This window comes from Lethenteron reissneri, chromosome 10 (genome assembly GCF_015708825.2).
Source record: "Lethenteron reissneri isolate LAM-NWPU_2019-01 chromosome 10, ASM1570882v1, whole genome shotgun sequence".
NCBI classification, from domain to species: Eukaryota; Metazoa; Chordata; class Hyperoartia; order Petromyzontiformes; family Petromyzontidae; genus Lethenteron; species Lethenteron reissneri.
The window spans coordinates 5,895,914-5,920,771 of NC_083788.1; the positions used below are offsets into that span (position 1 = coordinate 5,895,914).

The 24,858-nt window shown below is 50.0% G+C and overlaps 2 protein-coding genes and 1 non-coding gene across 3 annotated transcripts in view; 1 reads left to right on the forward strand and 2 right to left on the reverse strand.

Annotated features, from left to right (window-relative positions):
* Positions 1–24,858, reverse strand: part of LOC133340837 (sarcoplasmic reticulum histidine-rich calcium-binding protein-like) — a 316,152-nt gene that overhangs the window by 199,144 nt on the left and 92,150 nt on the right. The gene's annotated exons all lie outside the window — the stretch shown is intronic.
* TRNAK-UUU (transfer RNA lysine (anticodon UUU)) lies at positions 913–985 on the reverse strand. The gene has a single exon. It is a non-coding gene; the product is annotated as a tRNA-Lys (tRNA).
* LOC133340857 (tyrosine-protein kinase SRK3-like) lies at positions 5,164–23,766 on the forward strand. The gene is made up of 9 exons (XM_061549295.1): positions 5,164–5,198; positions 7,280–7,762; positions 10,352–10,476; positions 11,163–11,326; positions 13,240–13,408; positions 14,757–14,909; positions 18,904–19,082; positions 20,422–20,569; positions 21,002–23,766. The coding sequence occupies exons 2-9, from the start codon at positions 7,311–7,313 to the stop codon at positions 21,196–21,198; spliced, it is 1,587 nt and encodes a 528-aa protein (XP_061405279.1). The 5' UTR covers positions 5,164–5,198; positions 7,280–7,310; the 3' UTR covers positions 21,199–23,766.

Below are 24,858 nucleotides of genomic sequence, written 5' to 3' on the forward strand. Positions count from 1 at the left end.
GCCTGGAATTAACAAAAAAAAAACACTCCACGGACGGTTTTTAATCCCGGGTCGATAAATTGAGTACCATTTTGTGAAAATTCAACCGTATTTTAGGTATGAACATCGTCATACTTGTCCTCGTCATGGGAATGTGGAAGTTCCACCAAGCAGACACTTTTAGAGCAACTGAGACACTGTGGCTGGACCGAAGCAGCCCATCATTTCTCAGTGTCGATAAATCAAGTAGTCTTTTTGAGAAGTCAACTGTAGTTGTGCCCTTTAGCGATGCTGGTTGCTGCCATACGAATGAGGAATTTCCACCACTCGCTCGATCCTCCAAAAAAATACACACAAAGTACCCGCTTGTGCAGACATACGGTACATGTGTGTATTGCACATCCGCCTTTGTCTCCCGAGTACTGATGCTTTATACACACCGCGTCGGGTGATTTCTCTTTTTAAATCCTTTATATTAAGTTCACTTGCTTGCTTGCATGCGCGCTTACGACCGTGCAAATCTTTCGGTCGTTTTTTAGCCCACTTCCCGCGATCCAATCGAGCTGACATTTTGCACACAGACTCGTTGTGTAGGGAAAAAAATTATATATAATTACCAATTGCTTAATGGTGGCAGGCAATCATCTGACCCATAGGTGGCAGCCATCTCAAGCCAGTGGACGAGAGGACTCTAGCCGCCACGCATATAAAGGATTTATAGTGAAAAACTTTGTTTTTACGGGTTAATTATTTTTGAAGGTTGAGTCACCCCAGCGGAGAACCAGAACGGGTTCAGATACAGGGCATGGACATTCCTCACCACTGATATTCACCGTTCAGCCAGGAATCAACATCAGCTCCGCCGGGTTTACAGCGCAGTGCGCTCACCACAGCGCAGCGGGCTTCTTACAACAATAAAAATAAAAACACAAGCGCCCGAACAGGGACTTGAACCCTGGACCCTCAGATTAAAAGTCTGATGCTCTACCGACTGAGCTATCCGGGCCCATGCGTTCACAGCGGCAACACAAACGGAACAACGAACAACCCCCCCACCCACCCCTGAGTCGACACGCAAACTCGACATGTTGATCGCGAGCACCGACCAAGGCCAAAACGGCACGTGAGGAAGTGATGGCCAGCAACCACACCCGGCCGCCTTTGTCTCCTCAGTTCCGCGAATGTTTACACGCAGCGCCAGGCACTCGTTTAAGGCTGAGCCGACCCAGGTGGGAGGTTCATTCAGGACCGGTTTAGATATTCGTCACTGATGTTGGCCGTGAGTGCAAATCTCAGATACCTAATCATGCACTTAATTTATAGCCTTTAACAGACTGGCAAAGTGCCGTTAGCGGGCACCTTATGAAAGCCGGCGCAGCACGCGATGGGGGTGAAGTGGTCAGAGCCACGCACAGCCACATTTGTCTCCCCAATGCTTCTTGCGGAGTGACAGACCAGGTAGCTTCCACACAGCGTTACGCAACCGATGAAAAGATAATGCCGCTCGACTGATTCGGAGTGAGACCTCTGCTGTTAAACCGGAGCCGGTCATTAGCGCACTGCCCAGGTATGGGAAACTCTCCACTCTCTCCACAACTGCCCTTGTGGGGTGGAGTGTCCGATGTTACACAATATCCAGGCAGGTGCTTAGTTTTGGTGGGGCTGATGGTAAGTCGCCATCTCTTAGTGGCTATTTAAGGCTTCACGAACTACATGGTCGAAATAGATGCTAAATAATGTGGGAGCCAGAGGACATCCCTGTTGCACCCCAAAATGTTGAGGGAATGGCTCTGACTCCCGGCCACGTAGTTTTACCCGGGCCCGCTCACCATCATGAAGGTCCTTAATGATCATGAGCAGAATTTCAGGGACTCCGAAAGCACGAAGAACAACCCAGAGACCAGGCCTACTGATGGTATCATAGACCTTGACCAGGTCAATAAAGCAGAGATGTAGGTCTTGTTGGAATTCTCTACACCTCTGCTATAGCAGACGGACAGAAAATATGGCATCTGTGCAGGACCGCCCTTTCCTGAAACCGCATTGGGGCTCCACAAGCCTCTCCTAAGCGTGCCTAGCAAGGCGATGTTGAATAATATAATCTTTGCCAGTACCTTACCCGGTACACTGAGGAATGAGTTGTTACAGTCTGTGCGGTGCCCTTTCTCAAAGAGGGGGACCACCAGGGCATCCTTGCAATCCTGTGGAACCCGTCCAGTGGTCCAAACTGTTGTTATGATGTCATATAGGGTAGTCTGTGCACAAACGCCACCCTCCCTCAGCATTTCGCTTGGGAGATCATCTCTGCCTGGTGCCTTTCCTGGTCTCAGGCTCTGGATCGCCTTCAGTACTTCCTCAACAGATGGCACCTCAGCCAGCCAATCACAGGGGGTGGCTTTTTCCAATATTTGAGGCACCGCAGCCTCGGCATGGTCATCCCCACTTTGTCCCAGGTTGTCTTCCAGGATTGAGGGATTTCCCCTCCCCCAGGACCTCACAGAAATGCTCAGCAAATCTGAAAACCTGTTCCTGGGGGTCGGAGATTGGATCACCGTTATTTCCCCTAATGATGTTAATAGATGTGGTGCTGCAGGTTACTTTTTTCATGGAATTAAAGAGCGATTTGGGATCGCGGGCAATTAAAGCAGACTCCATCTCCTCAGCAATCCGCGACCACCACCAATCTTTGCAGCACCTCACGGCTCTCCGAACCTCCGAGTGAAGGCTGTGGTAAGCCTCCTCATTCTCCGACGTGGGATGCTGTAGCCGATGAGTGGGCCTGTCACTTTTTCTCAGCCAGCTTGAACACCTCATCTGTCAGCCAGGGTCTCTGGGAAGGTCTGGACCGTGTACCCAAAGCAGCCATTGCATCTACATGAGCCACAGTCCTAAACTTCGCCACATTCCTTTAGACATCAAGAGGAAGTGGGGGACGATGCCAACCCCAGCCGCAAGCAGTGATGAAATTTCCACTTGCAACTTTCATCAGCTAGCTGAGACCATGCCACTAAGGGTTTGAAAGGGGTTCTGGGTGTAAACCACCACCGGATTGGATGAATGGCAGGGGCATCTTACAGATGACAAGTCGATGATCAGTGGGCAGATCAGCTCCACGGTAGGTCCTGGTGTCAAGGACATGGGCCCACATCCGCTGTTCCATCACTATGTAGTCCAGCAGATGTTCTTGCTTGGACCCGGCATACGTCCATTATGTTGTGTGGATGCGCCGATGCCGGAACAGCATGTTGGTAATTATAAGCCCATGGGCTGCACAAAAATCTAGCAGCCTCCTGCCGTTGTTATTGAGCTGATCTGGCCCATGCCTTCCAATCACTCTAGAACAGGTGCCAGCATCATGACCAACTCGGGCATTGAAGTCACCCAACAAGATGACTCTATCCCGAGGGGCCACTTTAGCTAGCACTTGTGACAGGAGGTCATAGAAGACATCTGACTCATCGGCCTTGCCTGCATCCCTCCACGGATGTTCGTCTTCGGTGGGGGCATAAGTAACCACGACCACCACTCCTCGCCTCTGGTTGATGGGAAGGTGAGCTCAAAGTAGCCTGGGGCTTACAGCTTCCCATACCTCTCCGCCATGCTCCCACGCCTCCTTCATTCTTTTGTTCAGAAGAAGAGCCACTCCCTGTTGTTTGGCAGTCTCCGGCCCCGAGAATAGGACTGTCCACCAGACCTCCTGAATACCACAGAGATCCAGGCGGTACCGGTCCAGCTCCTGACAGAGAAGTGGCAGCCTCTCCTCCGCCATGAGCAGTCGCTCATTCCACGTGGCCATCCGTAGTGGTTTTTTGTTGTTTCTGGGCAGAGCCGGCCTAGCCACTAAGCGACCCTTGCAATTGCAAAGGGCCCCGTGGCCAGCAGAGGGCCCCCCTAGAGTCACTGCTAGCTCGTGGGTGAAAAAAATCATACATCAAAGGGGCCTCCAACCAAATTTTGCTTAGGGCCCCCAAAGGTCTAGGGCCGGTTCTGTTTCTGGGGGAGCCGCGAGGGTAAGGATTCAGTCTCGTGGCTCCGCCAAATGGGGTTTGGCCAGGAGACATCATAGACGCCTGTCCCCCTGGGGCCTCCGGCACAAGCTTATTAATTAAATATTTCCGTCGTGGTTTTGTGGTAATTAATTGAAGGTGGAGGGGTTACCAGCCCCTCGCACCCGTCCAGAGCCCCCATTTGGCCGCTGTGGTGATTACAAACGCCATGAGGGGAGAGGCCCATTTAAATTGGCCCTCCCCCCACGGCACTGGCCACCACAGCGTTACCGCCTGGCACCACGAGGAGGTAGGGGGTTGTTTTTGCCGTACACACATGTGCACACATGTAGACACAGATCCCCCGTATATCCTTAACAGACTGTAGGGGCAAGTGCTGTTAGCGAGCACCTATAAAGACCGGCACGGCACACGAGGGTGTGGGTGGCCAACACCACGCCCGGCCGCCTTTGTCTCCCTAGTGGCGATGTTAACACATCGCACCGGGTTCTCATTTTAGGCTGAGTCGAGCTAGGGGAGGTGCAGGACCCGTTCAAACAATCGTCACCGGTGTTGGTCGTGAGCGTGAATCGAACCCGGTGGCCAGGTTCGTAGCGCAGCGCGCTAACCGCTATGCTACCGCTCTCCATGCACACACACACACAGGCACACACACAGACACACACACAGACACACACACACACACTCAGGCACACACACAGACACACACACAGACACACACACAGATACACACACAGGCACACACACAGGCACACACACAGACACGCACACAGGCACGCACACAGACACACACACAGACACACACACAGACACACACACAGACACACAGACACACACACACAGGCACACACACACACAGGCACACACAGACACACACACAGACACACACAGACACACACACAGACACACACACAGACACACACACACAGACACACACACAGACACACACACAGGCACACACACAGACACACACACAGACACACACACACAGGCACACACACACAGCCACACACAGACACACACACAGACACACACACAGACACACACTCATGCATACAGAATCTTTCCAGTGACCAATACCTGTCTCACCTGAACGCCCATCCCACTGCCCACTCCCCCCACCTCCCCACATCCCATGCGCTTTTAACCCCCACCCCTCACCCAGGCTCAAGAGATACGCAGGCGAGGAGACAGCACAGACCATTGCAACAGGTGTGTACAAGTATTCTCCTCTACTTAGCCAATAGACCTGTGCAATGTATACACTTATATCAAATTTGTATAGCTGAAACACCTACATCTCACCTGCCTTGCTAACACACCTACATCTCACCTGTCTAGCTAACACACCTACATCTCACCTGTGTAGCTAACATACCTACATCTCACCTGTCTAGCTAACACACCTACATCTCACCTGTCTAGCTAACACACCTACATCTCACCTGTCTAGCTAACACACCTACATCTCACCTGTGTAGCTAACACGCCTACATCTCACCTGTCTAGCTAACACACCTACATCTCACCTGTCTAGCTAACACACCTACATCTCACCTGCCTAGCTAACACACCTACATCTCACCTGTGTAGCTTACACACCTACATCTCACCTGTCTAGCTAACACACCTACATCTCACCTGTCTAGCTAACACACCTACATCTCACCTGTCTAGCTAACACACCTACATCTCACCTGTCTAGCTAACACACCTACATCTCACCTGTGTAGCTAACACACCTACATCTCACCTGCCTAGCTAACACACCTACATCTCACCTGTCTAGCTAACACACCTACATCTCACCTGCCTAGCTAACACACCTACATCTCACCTGTGTAGCTAACACACCTACATCTCACCTGTCTAGCTAACACACCTACATCTCACCTGCCTAGCTAACACACCTACATCTCACCTGTGTAGCTAACACACCTACATCTCACCTGTCTAGCTAACACACCTACATCTCACCTGTGTAGCTAACACACCTACATCTCACCTGTCTAGCTAACACACCTACATCTCACCTGCCTAGCTAACACACCTACATCTCACCTGTGTAGCTAACACACCTACATCTCACCTGTCTAGCTAACACACCTACATCTCACCTGTCTAGCTAACACACCTACATCTCACCTGTCTAGCTAACACACCTACATCTCACCTGCGTAGCTAACACACCTACATCTCACCTGTCTAGTTAACACACCTACATCTCACCTGTCTAGCTAACACACCTACATCTCACCTGTCTAACTAACACACCTACATCTCACCTGTGTAGCTAACACACCTACATCTCACCTGTCTAGCTAACACACCTACATCTCACCTGTTTAGCTAACACACCTACATCTCACCTGTCTAGCTAACACACCTACATCTCACATGTCTAGCTAACACACCTACATCTCACCTGTCTAGCTAACACACCTACATCTCACCTGTCTAGCTAACACACCTACATCTCACCTGCCTAGCTAACACACCTACATCTCACCTGTCTAGCTAACACACCTACATCTCACCTGTCTAGCTAACACACCTACATCTCACCTGCCTTGCTAACACACCTACATCTCACCTGTCTAGCTAACACACCTACATCTCACCTGTGCAGCTAACACACCTACATCTCACCTGTCTAGCTAACTCACCTACATCTCACCTGTGTAGCTAACACACCTACATCTCACCTGTCTAGCTAACTCACCTACATCGCACCTGTCTAGCTAACACACCTACATCTCACCTGTCTAGCTAACACATCTACATCTCACCTGTCTAGCTAACACACCTACATCTCACCTGTGTAGCTAACACACCTACATCTCACCTGTCTAGCTAACACACCTACATCTCACCTGTCTAGCTAACTCACCTACATCTCACCTGTCTAGCTAACACATCTACATCTCACCTGTGTAGCTAACACACCTACATCTCACCTGTGTAGCTAACACGCCTACATCTCACCTGTGTAGCTAACACGCCTACATCTCACCTGTCTAGCTAACACACCTACATCTCACCTGTCTAGCTAACACGTCTACATCTCACCTGTCTAGCTAACACACCTACATCTCACCTGTCTAGCTAACACACCTGCATCTCACCTGTGTAGCTAACATACCTACATCTCACCTGTCTAGCTAACACTCTCACGAACAACACAACTAACCAATTTCAGCATCATAACTCACCAATCTCACCCACCCACCGGTCACACTCACGAACAACACAACGAACCAATTTCAGCCCCATAACTCGCCAATCTCACGCAGCCACCGGTCAATCTCAAGCGCCGGGCTCGCCATGGGTGCCACGTGCTGCTCCCTCTGCCGCCGCTGCTGCTGCTGCTGCACGGGGAGAGGCGAGGAGGGGAGGAGGTCGGAGGGAGACGGCGCCACGACCGAGAAGGAGAAAAGCAGCGAGAAGCAGCAGCAGCAGCATGTCTACTACAACGAAACCTTTGACAACATCTACGAAGACTTCCCGGTGCCACGGTCACCCACGCCGACGCCGCCGCCGCCGCCGCCGCCGCCCATGCCCGAGCGCCGTCGTCACGTGGCGCTGCGAGACTTCGAGTCGCCCGAGTCGAACGTGCTGAGCGTGGCCGAGGGCGCCCTGGTCGAGGTTCTGGACTGCGACGTCGCTGCCGGGTGGTGGTGGTGCAGGACAGGTGGTGGCGCCGGCGGGGAGACGGAGCGAGATGGATTCCTGCCAACGTCGCTCGTGGCTCCCATCGACAGCGTCGAGGCGCAGGAGTGAGTTGCTGTGGCATCGAATCATCATCAGCATGAGTATCATCATCATCAGCATGAGCATCACCATCATCAGAATGAGTGTCACCATCATCAGAATGAGTATCATCATCATCGGAATGAGTATCACCATCATCAGCATGAGTATCACCATCATCAGCATGAGTATCACCATCATCATCAGCATGAGTGTCACCATCATCAGCATGAGCATCACCATCATCAGAATGAGTGTCACCATCATCAGAATGAGTATCATCATCATCGGAATGAGTATCACCATCATCAGCATGAGTATCACCATCATCAGCATGAGTATCACCATCATCATCAGCATGAGTGTCACCATCATCAGCATGAGCATCACCATCATCAGCATGAGCATCACCATCATCAGCATGAGCACCACTATCATCAGCATGAGCATCACCATCATCAGAATGAGCATCACCATCATCAGAATGAGCATCACCATCATCAACATGAGCATCACCATCATCAGAATGAGCATCACCATCATCAGCATGAGCACCACCATCATCAGAATGAGCATCACCATCATCAGAATGAGCATCACCATCATCAGAATGAGCATCACCATCATCAGAATGAGTGTCACCATCATCAGAATGAGTGTCACCATCATCAGAATGAGTGTCACCATCATCAGAATGAGCGTCACCATCATCAGAATGAGCGTCACCATCATCAGAATGAGTGTCACCATCATCAGAATGAGCATCACCATCATCAGAATGAGTGTCACCATCATCAGCATGAGCACCACCATCATCGGAATGAGTATCACAATCATCAGCATGAGCACACCCATCATCAGAATGAGCATCACCATCATCAGCATGAGTATCATCATCATCATCAGAATGAGCAACACCATCATCAGAATGAGCGTCACTATCATCAGCATGAGCATCATCATCAGCATGAGTATCACCATCATCAGCATGAGTATCACCATCATCATCAGCATGAGCATCATCATCAGCAGCATGAGCACCACCATCATCAGCATGAGTATCACCATCATCAGCATGAATATCACCATCATCAGCATGAGTACCACCATCATCAGCATGAGTATCACCATCATCATAATGAGTGTCACCATCATCAGAATGAGCATCACCATCATCAGAATGAGCGTCACCATCATCAGAATGAGCACCACCATCATCAGAATGAGTGTTATTGTCATCAGCAGAGATAGGAAGTGTGGAATTGCGGGACTGAGTTGGTGTAAAACGTCGTCGTCGTCATCATCATCCTGAGTACCATCATCATCATCAGCAGCAACAGCAGCAGCAGAATTATTATCATCATCATCATCAGAGATAGGAAGCGTGGAGGCGCGGGAGCGAGTTGGTGTGGCATGTGATCATCATCTGCATGAGTATCACCATCATCAGCAGCATGAGTATCATCACCAGCAGTACGATCATCATCAGCTGCAGAATCATCTTCATCATAGCGTGGAGGTGCAGGAGTGAGTTGGTGTGGTATGTCATCATCATCAGCAGAATAATCAGCAGCAGAAGTATCATCATCATGATCATCGCCAGAATCGTCACAGATAGGACGGGGCAGGAGTTGGTGGCACATCATCATCAGCAGAATCATCATCACCACAGATAGGAGGCGTGGAGGCGTACGAGTGAACTGTCAGAGCTTTGTGGCGGTGGCAATGCCATCATCATCATCAGCATCATCATCAGCAGCAGCGGCATCACGTCATCATCAGCAGTAACATTCTCAGCAGTAGCGTCATCGTCACGAGCAGCAGACTCGTCATCGTAGATCGGAAGCGTGGAGGTACAGGTTGTGACTCGGAGGTTGCTTTGTGGTGAAGTCACATCATCAGCAGCAGCAGCAGTAGATTTTTCATCATCAGCAGAATCATCGTCATTGATTTCTGGTCCAGGGCCTCCCTCCCCCAGGTCGACTCCGCCCTAAAATGAGTCCCGTACCTGGTGCGGTGTCCATGAAACATCAGCACTGACGAAGACAAAGGCGGCCGGACGTGGTGCTGGCCACCCACCCCCTCGTCATTCAATGTCGGCCTTCATAGGTGCTGAAACTCGCTAACAGCACTTGCCCCAACAGTCTATAACAAGCGACACGGGGGGGGGGTCTTTGTCTCTGTGCGTCAGAGGTCGCAACCGGGTACCCGATACCCGTAACCGGGTACGGGTATCCGTTTGCGACCCTGATGCGACCGGGTACAGGTACGGGTAGGCCGTGAGTCACTGGTGAGTCACAGTTTGTCACTCATTTCCCAACGTCTTGTCTCTTCTCACAATTCAAGTTCCTAGAATAAACCCACCCGCGCCTGCAACATGGCTTCATCCCAGAGGTCGCAATCGGGTACCCGATACCCGTACCCTACCCGTACCCGGCCGGGTACGGGTAGGGTACGGGTACGGCCGGGTACGGGTACCCGTTTGCGACCCTGGTGCGGCCGGGTACGGGTACGGGTACGGGTCAGGAATCAAAACCCGTTTGCGACCTCTGCTGTGCGGGTACGGGTACTGGTCAGGAATCAAAACCCGTTTGCGACCTCTGCTGTGCGTGCAGTTGGTACTTTGGGACGCTGTCTCGGTTCGAGAGCAGCTCGCGGCTCCTGCGAAACCCCGTGGGAACCTTCCTGGTTCGAGACGGTGGCGTGGGTCAAGAGCACACGCACGTGTACACACTGTCTGGTGAGTGTGCCTGTGTGTGTGTGTACACTCCGTCTGTGGGGAGAGTTTGTTGCGTACCTACTCAATGGATGGCCCCTCTCTGTGTGTTCCAGACAAAATATAATAATTATTGTAATTTCCACAGCACTACTGCTGTTCCTAATGATGATGATGACGATCAATTTAATAACTCGCGACGACGACGACGACGACGACACCGACCGCTCGAACCAACAACCCCGATGAAAGCCCCCCCCCCCCCCCCCCGTAGCGCTGACAACCAGCGAGCCCACGTGGCTTTTATTGTGACGTCGACGATGACGGCCGCAGCCATTGTTGTGATGACGATGACGACACCGACAGCTGGCACGACCCTCTCCCACGTGGCACCCCTCCACCCACCCACCGACAGAGGTCGCAACCGGGTACCCGATACCCGTACCCTACCCGATACCCGGCTACCCGTACCCGGCCGAGTATGGGTACGGGTACCCGTTTGCGACTCTGGTGCGGCCGGGTACGGGTACGGGTAGGCCGTGAGTCACCGGTGAGTAACCGTTTGTCACTCATTCGGGTAGGGTACGGGTAGGGAACGGGTAGCGTTCGGGTACCCGTTTGCAACCCTGGTGCGGCCGGGTACGGGTAAGGAATCAAAACCCGTTTGCAACCTCTGCTCACCGACCTCCCCCATTGCGTGACCCACGCAGTGCTGGTGGCGCCCGGCGAGGTGAAGAACTACCGCGTGCACCGGTCGGCCGAGGGCTTCTACATCAGGCGCGGCAAGGCGTACCCCAGCGTGCAGGAGCTGCTGCTGCACTACCACGCGCGCGACGGCAAGCAGCTGCCCGTGCTCACGCAGCCCTGCGCCAAGGTGACGGCGGCTGGCAAGCAAAGCAGAGGGGGGGGGGGGGGAGAAGTTAGGAGCCGAGGTAGCAGCAGCAGCAGCAGCAGGAGTAAGAGAGCAGTCTTAGTCGAAGCAGCAGTAGCAGCAGGAGTAGCAGCAGCAGAAGCAGGAGTAGCAGTCCTAGTCGAAGCAGCAGTAGCAGCAGCAGCAGCAGGAGTAAGAGAGCAGTCCTAGTCGAAGCAGCAGCAGAAGTAGCAGGAGTAAGCAGTCCTAGTAGAAGCAGGAGTAGCAGTAGTAGTAGAAGCAGTAGTAGCAGCAGCAGGAGTAGCAGCAGCAGAAGTAGTAGTCGTCGTAGTTGTCGCAGCAGTAGCAGGAAAAGTAGCAGCAGTAGCAGCCATCTCCCACACATCCCCCACACGGTGTTTGTGTGTGGCCTTAAAATAAAACAGAATAGGCAACGTTTCGGGCAACGCACCACTGCGAACGCAGCAGCAGCAGCATCACCAACAACACAATTTGCTCAATCTCCATATATATACAAGGCAAAGTTGTGAATACGTGTGTCTGTTCAAAATGTTTCGCGTACTTCCCGACATGCTAAAAACTTGAAATTTGCCATGTGGGTACTTTCCAGACTGCACACCATGCAAACATTATAAAAATACACTTTATTTGGGGGGGGGGGGGGGCTCAATAATGCATTTTTTTTTGCACGGCAAGTGAGCTGTGACGTCACATCTGTCACGTGACCCGCGCACGTGGAAGCGTAACGCATTGTAGTGTAGCGGGTAGCGCGCTGCGCTACGAACCCGGCGACCCGAGTTCGATTCCCGCTCACGGCCACACCACCGGTGACGATTATTTGAACCGCTCCTGGGCCTCCCCTAGGTCGACTCAGCCTCAAACGAGTAACTGCTGTGGTGTGTGAACATCGCCACTGGGGGGGACAAAGGCGGCCTGGCGTCGTGAATCCCAAGTCCCGGGCGAAGCCGGGTAGTAAAGCTAGTCGGAAATAAGCCTTCTCGGCCAAGGTGATGAGGTGATGAGGTGACGGGTCATGCGCACCCATGCCCTTGGCGTCACCGTGCCACGGCATGACGATGGCGATTACAGTGACGATGACACTGCAGTGATGATGGTGATGTTGAGGACGATTTTCATAGCTGTCAACCCACACGGCTTATACCCCGTATTCTTGTGCAGGGAAATTGATTCTAGATTTGAAGCTTTCGTGACTGCAAGGATTCATATTGTTAGGTTTTTTCGGTAAAGTCACGTAGGTAAAAAATTAAAATTAATATTTCAGCTACCGTGCTGTGACCGTTCCACCTGAAGACGGAAGCTAGTGTTGCCTCCGAAACGTCGTGATTTTTATTTTATTTTTATTTTACTTTTATTAATTTTGACTTTACCGAAAAAACGTACAGCCGTTTCAATACGGGCAAAAAAAAAAATCTGTGTTGTGTCTGTTTGTTTGTGTTTCTCTCCTGTGATGGGACTTTGTAGGATGAACGTTGAGATGTATAAGGGGCACGGGGTGACCAATAGGGTCTGAATTGGTCTGTAATAAGGTGGGGCACTGATAAGGGGTTGACAAATATCGATTTTGAGGATGCTGGTGAGAATGTTGATAACGATGTTGTTGACGATGTTGACGACCATGTTGAGGACGATATTGATGATGATGATGATGATGTTGTTGTTGACAAAGTTGATGACAATGTTGATAGCGACGTTAAGGGCGCTGTTGAGGATGATATCGATGACAATATTGAGGATGTTGTTGACGACGCTGATGACAATGTTGATAGTGATGATGTTGATGACAATGTTGCTAGTGATGATGTTGATGACAATGTTGATAGTGATGATGTTGATGACAATGTTGATAGTGATGATGTTGATGACCACGTTGACGACGATGACGATGTTGTCCTCAGGAGGTGCAGTCTGACGTGATGTCTCCGCACCCCAAGTGGGCCGAGTGCTGGAAGGTGAACCCGTCACACCTGCATCGCGTGCGGACACTCGGCAAGGGCCAGAGCGGCGAGGTGTGGAAGGGCGTCTACCAGGAGCGCTACCACGTGGCCGTCAAGACCCTCCACCCCGGTGCGCGCGTAGGTCCGCTCGGCCTGCAATAGCCGGCCGTCAACGCCGACGGTTCGGGCATCGCCCCTGAAGTGGCCAAGCTGGGCACTAGGGGAGGTTCGTGAGAATGGCCGTGTCAGAGACACCGCGCCAGCACTGCTGTTAGCCTGGGTGCAACTCTCAAAGAGGTCCATGATAACAGCACTTGTCCCAAGAGTCTGTTAAGGCTATACGGGGGGTCTTTGTGCGTGTTAGGTGTGTGTGTGTGCGTGCGTTCGGTATGCATGTGTGTGTTATGTGTGTATGTGTGTTGGCCACCCACCCCCTCGTGTGCCGTTTCAGCCTTCATAGGTGCTTATTCTTAGGTTTTTTCGGTAAAGTCACGTAGGTAAAAAAATAAAATTAATAAAAGTCAAATAAAATAAAATTTTATTTTATTAATTTTAATTTTTTACCTACGTGACTTTACCGAAAAAAACCTAAGAATATGAATCCTTGCAGTCACGAAAGCTTCAAATCTAGAATTAATAGGTGCTCGCTAATGGCACTTGCCCGCAGTGCGTTAAAGCTATATGTATTCTTTGGTTCTTTCGGTAAAGTGACGTATAAAGATAAAATAATAAATTAAATAATAGTATACGACGTTTCGATTGCAACACAAGCAATCATCATCAGGTATAATGAAATAGCGACATAAAATCTAACCAGAAAACTATAATTGTACAGTAAACATATAGCAGTATGATACACATTAGGGTGGATAGAATAATACATAGTGTTATATTAAAATGGATAAGGCAGCAACTGCAGCAGCAGCAAGTGCAGCAGCAGCAGCAAGTGCAGCAGCAGCAGCAAGTGCAGCAGCAGCAGCAACTGCAGTAGCAGCAGCAACTGCAGCAGCAGCAGAAACTGCAGCAGCAGCAGCAACTGCTGCAGCAGCAGTAACTGCAGCTCCCTTTGATGCTGTTAATCCTGCATAATGCACATGCATATGCAGTACTAATTACATTCCTGCATTTCCCATAAATATGCTAAATTCATGTTGATATGCAAATTCCTTTGTCAATGCGCCCAGCTTATATATATGCTCTAAGCCCGTGTGCTGTTTCATTCAGACTCTGTCGCCTCGACGGACCTGGTTTTCACCTGAGGACGGCTGCTTGCGTTGTGGCCGAAACGTCGTGAGAATTGTTTTATTATGTTTTATTTTTATTATTTTATTACTTCCCTTCTACGTGACTTTACCGAAAGAACCAAGAAGATGAATCCCTGCAGTCACGAAAGCTTTAAATCGAAATTTAACCAAATAATAATTCCTGCAGTCACGAAAGCTCCAAAATTAAGAAAGCTATATGTCTTTGCGCGACAGGCCTGCCGGTGGAGGAGCTGCACAGGGAGGCGCAGATCATGAAGACGCTGTCGCACGAGAACCTGCTGCGCCTGTACGCAGTGTGCGTGCACGAGGGCCGCGTCTCGCTCATCACGGAGCTCATGCGCGGAGACCTGCAGGCCTTTTTGCGCAGTACGTCCCGCTCCCCGCCACACTCTTCTTCCTCCGTCTCCTTCTTGCTAGGCTCGCCGTACGCGAGACTAGTAAGATGCAGAGGAACGACCGCGATTTCACATTTGGGTGGTCACAGAGCAGCAGACGGGCCGCGTTAGGAGCAAGCGGTCCGGGGGCATTGCTTCGTTTTACGTTTTGCGGTCCAGTTTTGCATGACCGCATTGGCACACTCCTGGAGAGTTTCTCATGTTCCATTTGTGCATCATCAGGTATCCGTACCTGGCACGGTTTGTGCACCGGATGGGACTTAGGGTGGACCATCAGCTTCGGGGAAGGTCACACACAGAATTTCCCTGGGTTTGATCTTCCACAGAGCTCATGGTCCGTACAGGCTTGCCAGTGGCGGCATCACAAGGCAAATATCCCCCGCGTAGCCTACACTGACTGCTAGGGGCATGTGCCGTTAGCGTGCTAACGGCTATGGCCAGCACCACGTTCGGCTGCTGCCTTTGTCTCCCCAAGTGCTGGTGCTTACACGTTGTGCAAGGTACTCATTTAGGGCCGAGTCGATTTAGGGGAGGCCCAGTTGCCAGTTCAAATGATAACTACTGATGTGAGCCGTGGTCAGGAGTCGAATTTGGGTCGTCCAGGGCGCTAACCACTATGCTACAACGAACCATAGTCTTAAATAATTATAAAAATACAAATATCCATCATGTAGCCTTTAACAGGATATTGGGGAAAGTGATGTTAGTGATGAAGCCCGGAATGGCACACAATGGGGTGGTGTGGCCAATACACCACGCTTGGTCGCATTCGTGCTAGTGTACTAGGTACTCGGTTAAGGCTGAGCCGACCTAGGGGAGGTCCACGACCAGTTGAATTATTCTCCACTGTTTTTGGTCGTAAGCGGGGAATCGAACTCGGGCGGTCAGGTTCGCAGTGCACTGCGATAGCCACTGCGCCACCGCTCTGCATGCAGTGGCACACGCACCTACAATTACCGTGAGCTGCACGTCTGAGACGCGATTGGTTGGATTGGCTCGGCGAGCTCATAAATAACGTTACACATATGTACACATTGGGTGCTGTGTGCAAATCTATGAAGAGCCTCACTTCATAGGCTTGCTCAATCTGGACGGTACTCAATTTATAATGAGGTAAGCGAGTAGACGACCACACCAGCGCTTGGTGTGCATGATGCAAATACAAAAAGGAATGGAAACCAGGTCATTGGGATTACGGCTCTACCCACGTGACTGCAACCAGTTGTATCTGGGCCAAAACCATTTCCTGGTGCCTGAACCCCCTTTTTGTGTTGAGTTTGTAGTCCATCCTGCCACCGCAACCTCCGATACGCGCGGTTGGCTAAGTACGGTGCAAAAGAAGTTCAACGTACATCCGGCTTGCAGTGACATTGCCGCGCTTGCATTAGCGTGACGTGGTCACCTTGCAAGAGACCCGCTCGAGAAAGTGGAATTGGCAAGCTTATAAGTGTTAGCGCGGAAGACAGACGCTTTTATTAGTCGTCGTTGTGGAGGGAGCGCAGGTTAGTAGTTCGAGCCCAACGGACGACCCGGTTAATACCGCGGTGTGCATTCACAGCGGGGGTCAAGGTTGTCGTGACGTCAGGGTTCCGCAAACAATGTATATTATCCAGATAAAAAAATTACTCTCCAAAGATATGTAAATTGGAAAAATTATGCATAGAAAGCATTGCCCCCCCCCCTATTTGCGAAACTACTGCCGACTGCGTGATTCATGATTGACTGATTGATTACAGGGTCAGACCGCGTGCGTAACTACCGGCGAAAGGTCCGTGCCTCATTGGTTAGAATGTTGTTGTGGATCGCTGTCCGGCAGCAACACGGGAGATGCCGCTGAAGTGGTACATTCCTTGGCACGTTTCTCTCGTAGCACGTCACAACTTTATTAATCGGCTGCATCATCTGCAGGAGGGTTGTACGAAACGCATTTTACACACCGGTCGATCTGACTCCCCCTGAAAGATGAATTACTGATAATTGGTTTTTTACCCTTCTATCTGGCAACAAAACTGACACCTTTTTTACAAGGAGTCATGTTTGCATAGACCACAATACCTGCAGTTATAATGCAAACAAAAAACATAACTCTGATCATGAATGCACTGGTCTATGCAAACATGACTCCTTGTAAAAAAAAAGTGTCAGTTTTGTTGCCAGATAGAATGGTAAAAAAACAATTATCATATTTTTTACTGGCAAATGAGGTTCCAATGGAGATTAATTACTGTTAATGATATTAATTGGTTCCACGAAAACCATCGTTAATTGAAATGATCGTTAATCGAATGTAGGAAATACATGTTAAAGGCTGATTTTGTTCCAAGACGATCAGAAGTTGACCTTTTTCACCAGAAAAAGTTGCTCTCAAAACGCTCATATTAAGAGCGGGTCGCTGATTGGCTGAGGTCTGCTGAGTCCACTGAGGAGCGCTCCGATTGGCCAAAACTTGCGGCCGCGTCATATCGTAAACACATCGTTGATCGAAAATGTATCGTAAATCGAAACAATAGGACCCTATTGGAGGACGACGTTTCATCATAATATCATTAATCGATGGCATCGTAAACCGAAGGACCACTGTAGTACGACTGGCCATGGAAGCTAACGTGTTACATTTTACTGCAGACTATACCCGTCTGTTAAACGTAGCGCCTTCATGGGAGCGCTGGACTATGGCACGAACGCCAAGTGTAACGAGCGGATTTATTAGACGTGTTTTCACATTGAGGTCTCGCTTAGTGGACACGCTCTCGCCCAGCTTGTAAATTCCAACAGCACGAACTACTTTGGGCAATCATTGACAGGAGCGTGAAGTGAAGGTCGAACCCTGCGTGGGTGGCGAGTCGGGGGATTTCCCGTTGTAATTTGCATTGGGAGGACGAAGTCCATGGGAGCGGCTGGGACTGAATCAGCCAGTTTGGAAAAGGTTCAGTTCCTTGATGATCTCAACTCGGCCAACAATGACTGCACGCACACATAAACACAAAACCCACACCTGTACCAAATTTCGGCTGAATTCCAGCTCTGAGAATTGAGAATGTTTAACTACCAATGCGATGAACATTTCCGTCTGGAGCTGAGAAGGTTGTGGCAAGTGTTGCCTCTTCGTGTGGATAAGCGGTTATTTCAAGGCACATCATGAAAATATATATATATGTCATCAGCCTTGGGGAGAAACAATGAAGAAGATGAAGAGAATCCAAGCCGGAGAAGTGAAAGCAAGAGAGAATCGGGTGTATTTAGGCCAGTGGTTTAGACATCACCATGGTGTCCGAATCACGAACAGCGCTAGTTGGCTGTCCGTTCCACAGCCACAACAGAAGGCCCGGGACAACCGTCGTACGGAGAGCCGCGTCCAAAGAAACACGCGGGACACCGGCCATTGCAGAACGAAGCCTGCCGGATGGTCACCCATACGGGGATCATATGTGGGGTCAACGACACCTTGAGTACCTTGCAGAAGGGCACTTGATAAAATGTGATTTATTTTTACTTGAAGGGGAATCTCAAAAGCAGTTCTGTGATATCCGCTTCCACAGCACAGGGGGGCGATGCTCTGAACGGATTCCTCGTCCCGTGACGCGACATGGATATTTTTCCACTTGTTTACCCAGAAAAGTCTTACTGAGTGTCCAATGAAGTAGCTTGTGAGTGATTCTCTCTCATTTGGCAAGTTTGGATATCACCAACATGTACCGACAAAACCGTGGGAGCACAGATGTACAGCAGATCATTGGAATTTACTGCACCGCCCTCAACATAGCTCCACCACAGCGTAGAACAACCTGGATATCGCAGTTGCGCTACGAGTAAACAAGACCAAAACATTTGAAATATCTTCATTACAATCCTAACTATAACAGAATCATGACTCCTAACGTTCAACCTCTAAACGTAAAGTAGTTTAATTGATTGACCCATCGCCTGTGACCTTTGTTCCCCGCCATTGCCCTTGTCCCTGGCAGGTGAGGAAGGCCGTGGGCTGCACCTGTGCGAGCTGCTGCACCTGGGCGCACAGGTGTCGAGCGGGATGGAGTACCTGGCGGAGCGGGGGTTCGTGCACCGTGACCTCGCCGCGAGGAACGTGCTCGTCGACGCTTCGCTGCGCTGCTGCATCGGCGACTTCTCGCTCGCTCTCGCACACGTGCGTTACCACCATTATGCACTCGCGTTACCGCCATTTTGCATGCATGTTTCCGCCATTTTAGCAATGTTACCACAATTTTACACACGCGTTGCTGCCATTTTGCATGCATGTTTCCGCCATTTTAGAAATGTTACCACCATTTTACACTCGCGTTGCCGCCATTTTACATGCATGTTCCTGCCATTTTAGAAATGTTACCACCATTTTACACTCGCGTTGCCGCCATTTTACATGCATGTTTCCGCCATTTTAGAAATGTTACCACCATTTTACACTCGCGTTGCCGCCATTTTACATGCATGTTTCCGCCATTTTAGAAATGTTACCACCATTTTACACACGCACTGCTGCCATTTTACAAATGTGGGAGTGGGGGGGGGGGGCTGTAAGGGGGCTGGGTGAAGAGGTGGAACTAAAGCTCAGGTGTAACGCCGCGTACCGATCCGTATAGCCCGTGTGCATGAGGTCATCTTGTCGCTCCATCTCCACAATGGGTGTTCTCTCGGGGCACATTTCCCCGCTCCAGCTGCAGCTCCATCATCATTCTCAACCACCAGCCATCGTCCATCCTCGAAATTCTACTCCCTGAGCAGGACCAATCACGACAATGTCTCCACACTCGATATGACGCCCCTCACCTGTGTACGTTCTGCGATCTGTGCCTCGCCGCTCCTGCCTCTCGGTACATTTACAAGTGCAGACATTTTTCCGTACTTCTTTGCAAGACTTTTCAGCTTTAGTTCCGTTTTCTTTGGCAACGGGCAATGTGTCCGACCCATAGGTCACAGCGGAACGATACGCATCTTGGGACTCACGAAGCCACACGCTAGCTTTGTGTGTTTGTGATTGGTTAGGAAGATTAACCAACACAACAGCTGAGTCACAATACAGTTCCTGTGAGATCATATCAACTTTACTGGGGGGTTTTGAGGCGAATTTTTTTGTTGACGGTAACGTTGGAAAATTTATGTACATTTCCGTATGTACGTGGTGTGGTATTTTTACATTGTTAGGAATGTGTGTACCCAGCAAAAAGTTACCTTATAGATAACAAAGAATCCGATGGGATTAGTGTAGGCTGAGTTCACCTAGGGAAGGGGTCGGAAACCAAAATAACATTTGGCAAAAAAAAACACCCTCAATATTTCATGAGCCGCAATGCATGTGAACATCGCGACACAAATTTGTCGAGATCACAACTACCTCGCCTAAAATCAATGACGAATTTGAAATATAACGGCTGCGAAAAAACCCACGTGCGGTATTGCGTTAATGACGTGATCGATTACATCATCGTCTTCATCGATGGTGCTGCCCCCTCCCCCACCCCCGCCAGACCCAGAGCTCGCCGATGGTGAAGATCCCCACGCGCTGGACGGCCCCAGAGGGCCTCACCGGCCAATGCTTCACCACCAAGTCTGACGTGTGGTCTTTCGGCGTGCTACTTTACGAGATCTTCACCTTCGGACGGCGTCCCTACTCACGTAAGCACCGACAGAGCCTCTAGACCAGGGGTCGGCAACCAAAATAACAAGAAGAGCCATTTCTTTCCAATTCGGTACAAAATTCAGTATTTCAAGAGCTGCAATGCATCTGAGTACATACTGTACATACGTACATATCGTCAAGAAGCAGCCCGTAAAGAGCCGCATGCGGCTCCGGAGCCGTAGGTTGCCGACCCCTGCGCTAGACAGTGACAGGCTGACTGGTCTCTGATAGGATCTAAAAACGGTGACAGACAGACCGGTCTCTGACGGTGTCTCTAAACAGTGACAGACAGACAGATCGGTTTCTGATGGGGTCTCTAGCCAATGACAGAATGACAGACAGACGGGTCTCTGTATGGGGTCTCTAGACGGTGACAGACTAACAGGACCACCTGCTTCATCCTCCTCCTCTTGCGCCTCTCCGTGCAGACATTCGTAACAACCGGGACGTGCAGGTGGCCGTGCTGTCCGGGTACCGCCTCCCGCAGCCGGCGCGGTGCCCCCCGCCCGTCTACGCCACCATGGTGGAGTGCTGGAGCGAGTGCGAGGAGGCGAGGCCGTGCTTCTCGGTGCTGCGGGAGCGCCTGCAAGCACTCCTGCGGCTGGAGCAGGACAACGAGGAGTGACCTCCTGCGACCCCCCCCCCCCCCCCCCACCGCGAACCTCTGTGAAGCGGACGGAGAATATTGCGACTGACGTGAGAGAACTAGCGGAGAGGAAGACCGTAGGGGCACGTGACCTCCCGCTCCAGTTTTCGCTCCTCTCTTCGTAGCCCACCATCCGGGCCCCTCTATCCAGCCCACGCACAGTAGGCGGCCGGTGTAGTTGCACCGTCTGCACGCTTGACAGCCGCGCCACCGATGATAGTGGAGCCACAGGCTCCCGTAGACAGCGGCGGTGCTGCGTGGCTGGCAAAGGCGTGCTGCAAGGAATGACAAATTCCCCCCACCCCCCCAGGGTGGTGCACTGCTCGCTGTGAGCATTCACAATGGGAATTTCTTCATCCTGACTCAGGTTTAGTGGGAGTCTTTAGTTTTTGTCCAGTCGCCAAAGACTGCACAACAAAAACATGACATATTTGAGATTTTCCCCTTTTTTTCTGGCAACAAAACAGCTGTGTTAAGTTGTTAAAACACCAAACTGAAACCTTTTACAAGGAATCATGTCTGCAATAACCACAATACTTGTGGTCAGAATGCAAACAAAAAACGTACTCGGATAATATATTATAGATATGTTCAGAGTATGATGACATATTTGGTTAAACTCTCTTAAATTTGTATCATTCCAGCTCTGAGAATTAACAAACGTGTATATATATTTGTTTTCATTGCCATGCAATGTATATATATTTGTTTAAATTGGTTTGATGTGACCAAATCACCCAGAAGATGCCTGGCCTCAGCAGATCTTAAGCTAAGCAGGTTTGAGCCTGGGTTAGTGCTTGGATGGGTGACAACCACGCATAAAAGGGTGTTATAGGCTGCTTTGAGGCTGCTTTGAGGCTGCATTGTGAGATGCAGAGGACAGGAGTGCAGAAAAATACATTGTACTGTACTATGCTCCCGTGGTCTATGGTCCCAGCTCTTCAACCAACTAAACCAGAATGGTGAAGTATGGTCAAATAACCTCTGTGACCTCTGTGACCTCTGTGACCTGCGTGCCGTTGGGAGACCCTCACACAGCAGTGGATTGACACATTTTTTCTACACGAGGAGTTGTTGTATCATGTATAACCTCAGGTTGTCTTTTATGTTTTTTTTTCTATTTATACTCCTACGTTGTGTATATAAGTTCTGGTAAAATATGTACCGTATACGAGACCCGTTCGTAAGTGGAACGGTTCGTAAGTGGAGTCGGAGCACAATAATGTACTGTATATAAATGCACAATACGGTCAGTGTTATAAAATGTGCCGAGCTTAAACCAAAACTCGCGATTAAGAAGAAATGTGCATTTGCATTTGACGCCGTAAATAGTTTCTGCGGTTCGGTTCGCAAGTGCGAGTTGGCACTCGCAAGTCGGATGGTTAATAAGTATAACCCGTAAAAACTAAGTTTTTCACTATAAATCCTTTATATGCGTGGCGGCTAGAGTCCTCTCGTCCTCTGGCTTGAGATGGCTGCCACCTATGGGTCAGATGATTGTCTGCCAGTATTAAGCAATTGGTAATTAAATATTTAATTTGTTTTCCCTAAACAGTGTAAAATTTTGGAGAAAAAAAATTTCACGAACATTAATTGTCTCGCACAACGAGTCTCTGTGCAAAATGTCAGCTCGATTGGATCACGGGAAGTGGGTTAAAAAACGACCGAAAGATTTGCACGGTCGTAAGCAAGCACGCAAGCACGCAAGCAAGCAAGCGAACTTAATATAAAGGATTTAAAAATATATATCTCACGGAAGCTCGTTCGTAAGTGCGGATTGTTCGTAAGTCAGGCGTTCATAAGTCGGGAGGGACTGCCTGTACATCAACTAACAAGCTTTCACATATTCTTAGGTTTTTTCGGTAAAGTCACGTATATATACAAGGACTGTTTTCTTGGAATTTCTCTCACTTGATACAGCTATCGTGCTGTGACGGTTCCACCTGAAGACGGAAGCTTGTGTTGCCTCCGAAACGTCGTGATTTTTATTTTATTTTTATTTAACTTTTACTTTTAATATAAATTTTTTTTACCTACGTGACTTTACCGAAAAAACCTACGAATATGAATCCTTGCAGTCACGAAAGCTTCAAATCTAGAAGCTTTCACATGACCGACCTCATGTACGCGTGCAGCACTGCGTGTGAGTGCAGTGGTTGGCGTCGTGGTTAGCACGCTTCGCAACGAAGCCGGCGACCTGAGTTCGAGTTTCCTAGCCACGGCTAACATCAGTGGCGAGTGATGTCTGAACCGGCCCTGGGACCTCCTCTGCCCACTTCAGCAAAACCAGCACTGATCAGCGTGGCCAAGGATGAACTTTTTTCGCACTATACGGAGCCAACCATGACCAACACATTGGTATGGGAAGGCCTTCATCCAGCAGTGGATTGACAGGGAACTGTGAGGTGTGTTACTATGTCCACTGTGATTTCTATCGTCATATAATTTCTGTTCAGTAAAAATAAAATATCAAGTAAAATATCAAGTAAATGTACTTTACACAAACAATGCTATACATTCGTAAATAAACTGATATTTTAAGTGTAATGAGGTTTCTTTTATTGCACGTAGCGTAGCTTAGGACCCCGTCGTCATGAGATAATGCCGACGTGGAGATCGTGTGACCGAGCAGACAGGGACGACGTGAAGACAGCGACGACGGTCCGAGTCCCTCTCGACAGCCCCGAACTTCCCTTCTTGCCCTGCTTTTATCCTCGTGGATTCTCCAGGGGTAATTTCCCCAGCCGTCTCTTTTGGATACTCTGGGGAATTCCCCAACCAAGACCCTCCAGACTTGCTGGCGCCTTCTCTTTGCATCCAGCCTCGCTGACGCCCTGTCTTCCCCTCGAGACTTACTGACACAGTCTTTACACATGTACTGTATACACAAAGAAGTGATTGGACAATGTCATTTATTCACCATAATAAAGGTTTTTGGGTTGGATCGCGTCAATTATAAATGTGTCGTAACCCTCCACCACCCGACATGGCCAAACAGTAAAAAATGTGTCACGTTTACAAAGGACAAATAGTATACTACTTTAGCCCACCGGTGTGTTGAAGAGTGAATTAATTAAATGATGACGTCACCCTGCTGTTGCTCTATCAGAGGTCGCAAACGGGTTTTGATTGCTTACCCGTACCCGTACCCGGCCGCACCAGGGTCGCAAACAGATACCCGTACCCGGCCGTACCCGGGTATCGGGTACCTGATTGCGACCTCTGGGATGAAGTCATGTTGCAGGCGCGGGTGGGTTGATTCTAGGAACTTGAATTGTGAGAAGAGACAAGACGTTGGGAAATGAGTGACAAACGGTTACTCACAAGTGACTCACGATCTACCCGTACCCGGCCGCACCAGGGTCGCAAACGGGTACCCGTACCCGGCCGGGTACGGGTAGCCGGGTATCGGGTAGGGTACGAGTATCGGGTACCCGGTTGCGACCTCTGCGCTCTATTTAAGACCGGGAGCAAGAGCAGAGCCTCACCATTCTGGCAGATTACGCGATGAAGTTGGATGTAATTGCCTTCTCGTGCAACAGGGGAACTGCCACTTGGGCAGCTTTGTGAATGCGTCGTTCTCTGGACGTTTTTGACACCGCCGTTTTCGGATCCGATGGATGGAAGTCGCCGGCCATG

Coding starts and splice junctions, on each gene's coding strand:
- LOC133340857 (XM_061549295.1), top strand. CDS start 7,311: ATGGGTGCCACGTGCTGCTCCCTCTGCCGCCGCTGCTGCTGCTGCTGC. Junction 11,327..13,239: donor TCACGCAGCCCTGCGCCAAG/GTGACGGCGGCT, acceptor TGTTGTCCTCAG/GAGGTGCAGTCTGACGTGAT. Junction 20,570..21,001: donor CGGACGGCGTCCCTACTCAC/GTAAGCACCGAC, acceptor CTCTCCGTGCAG/ACATTCGTAACAACCGGGAC.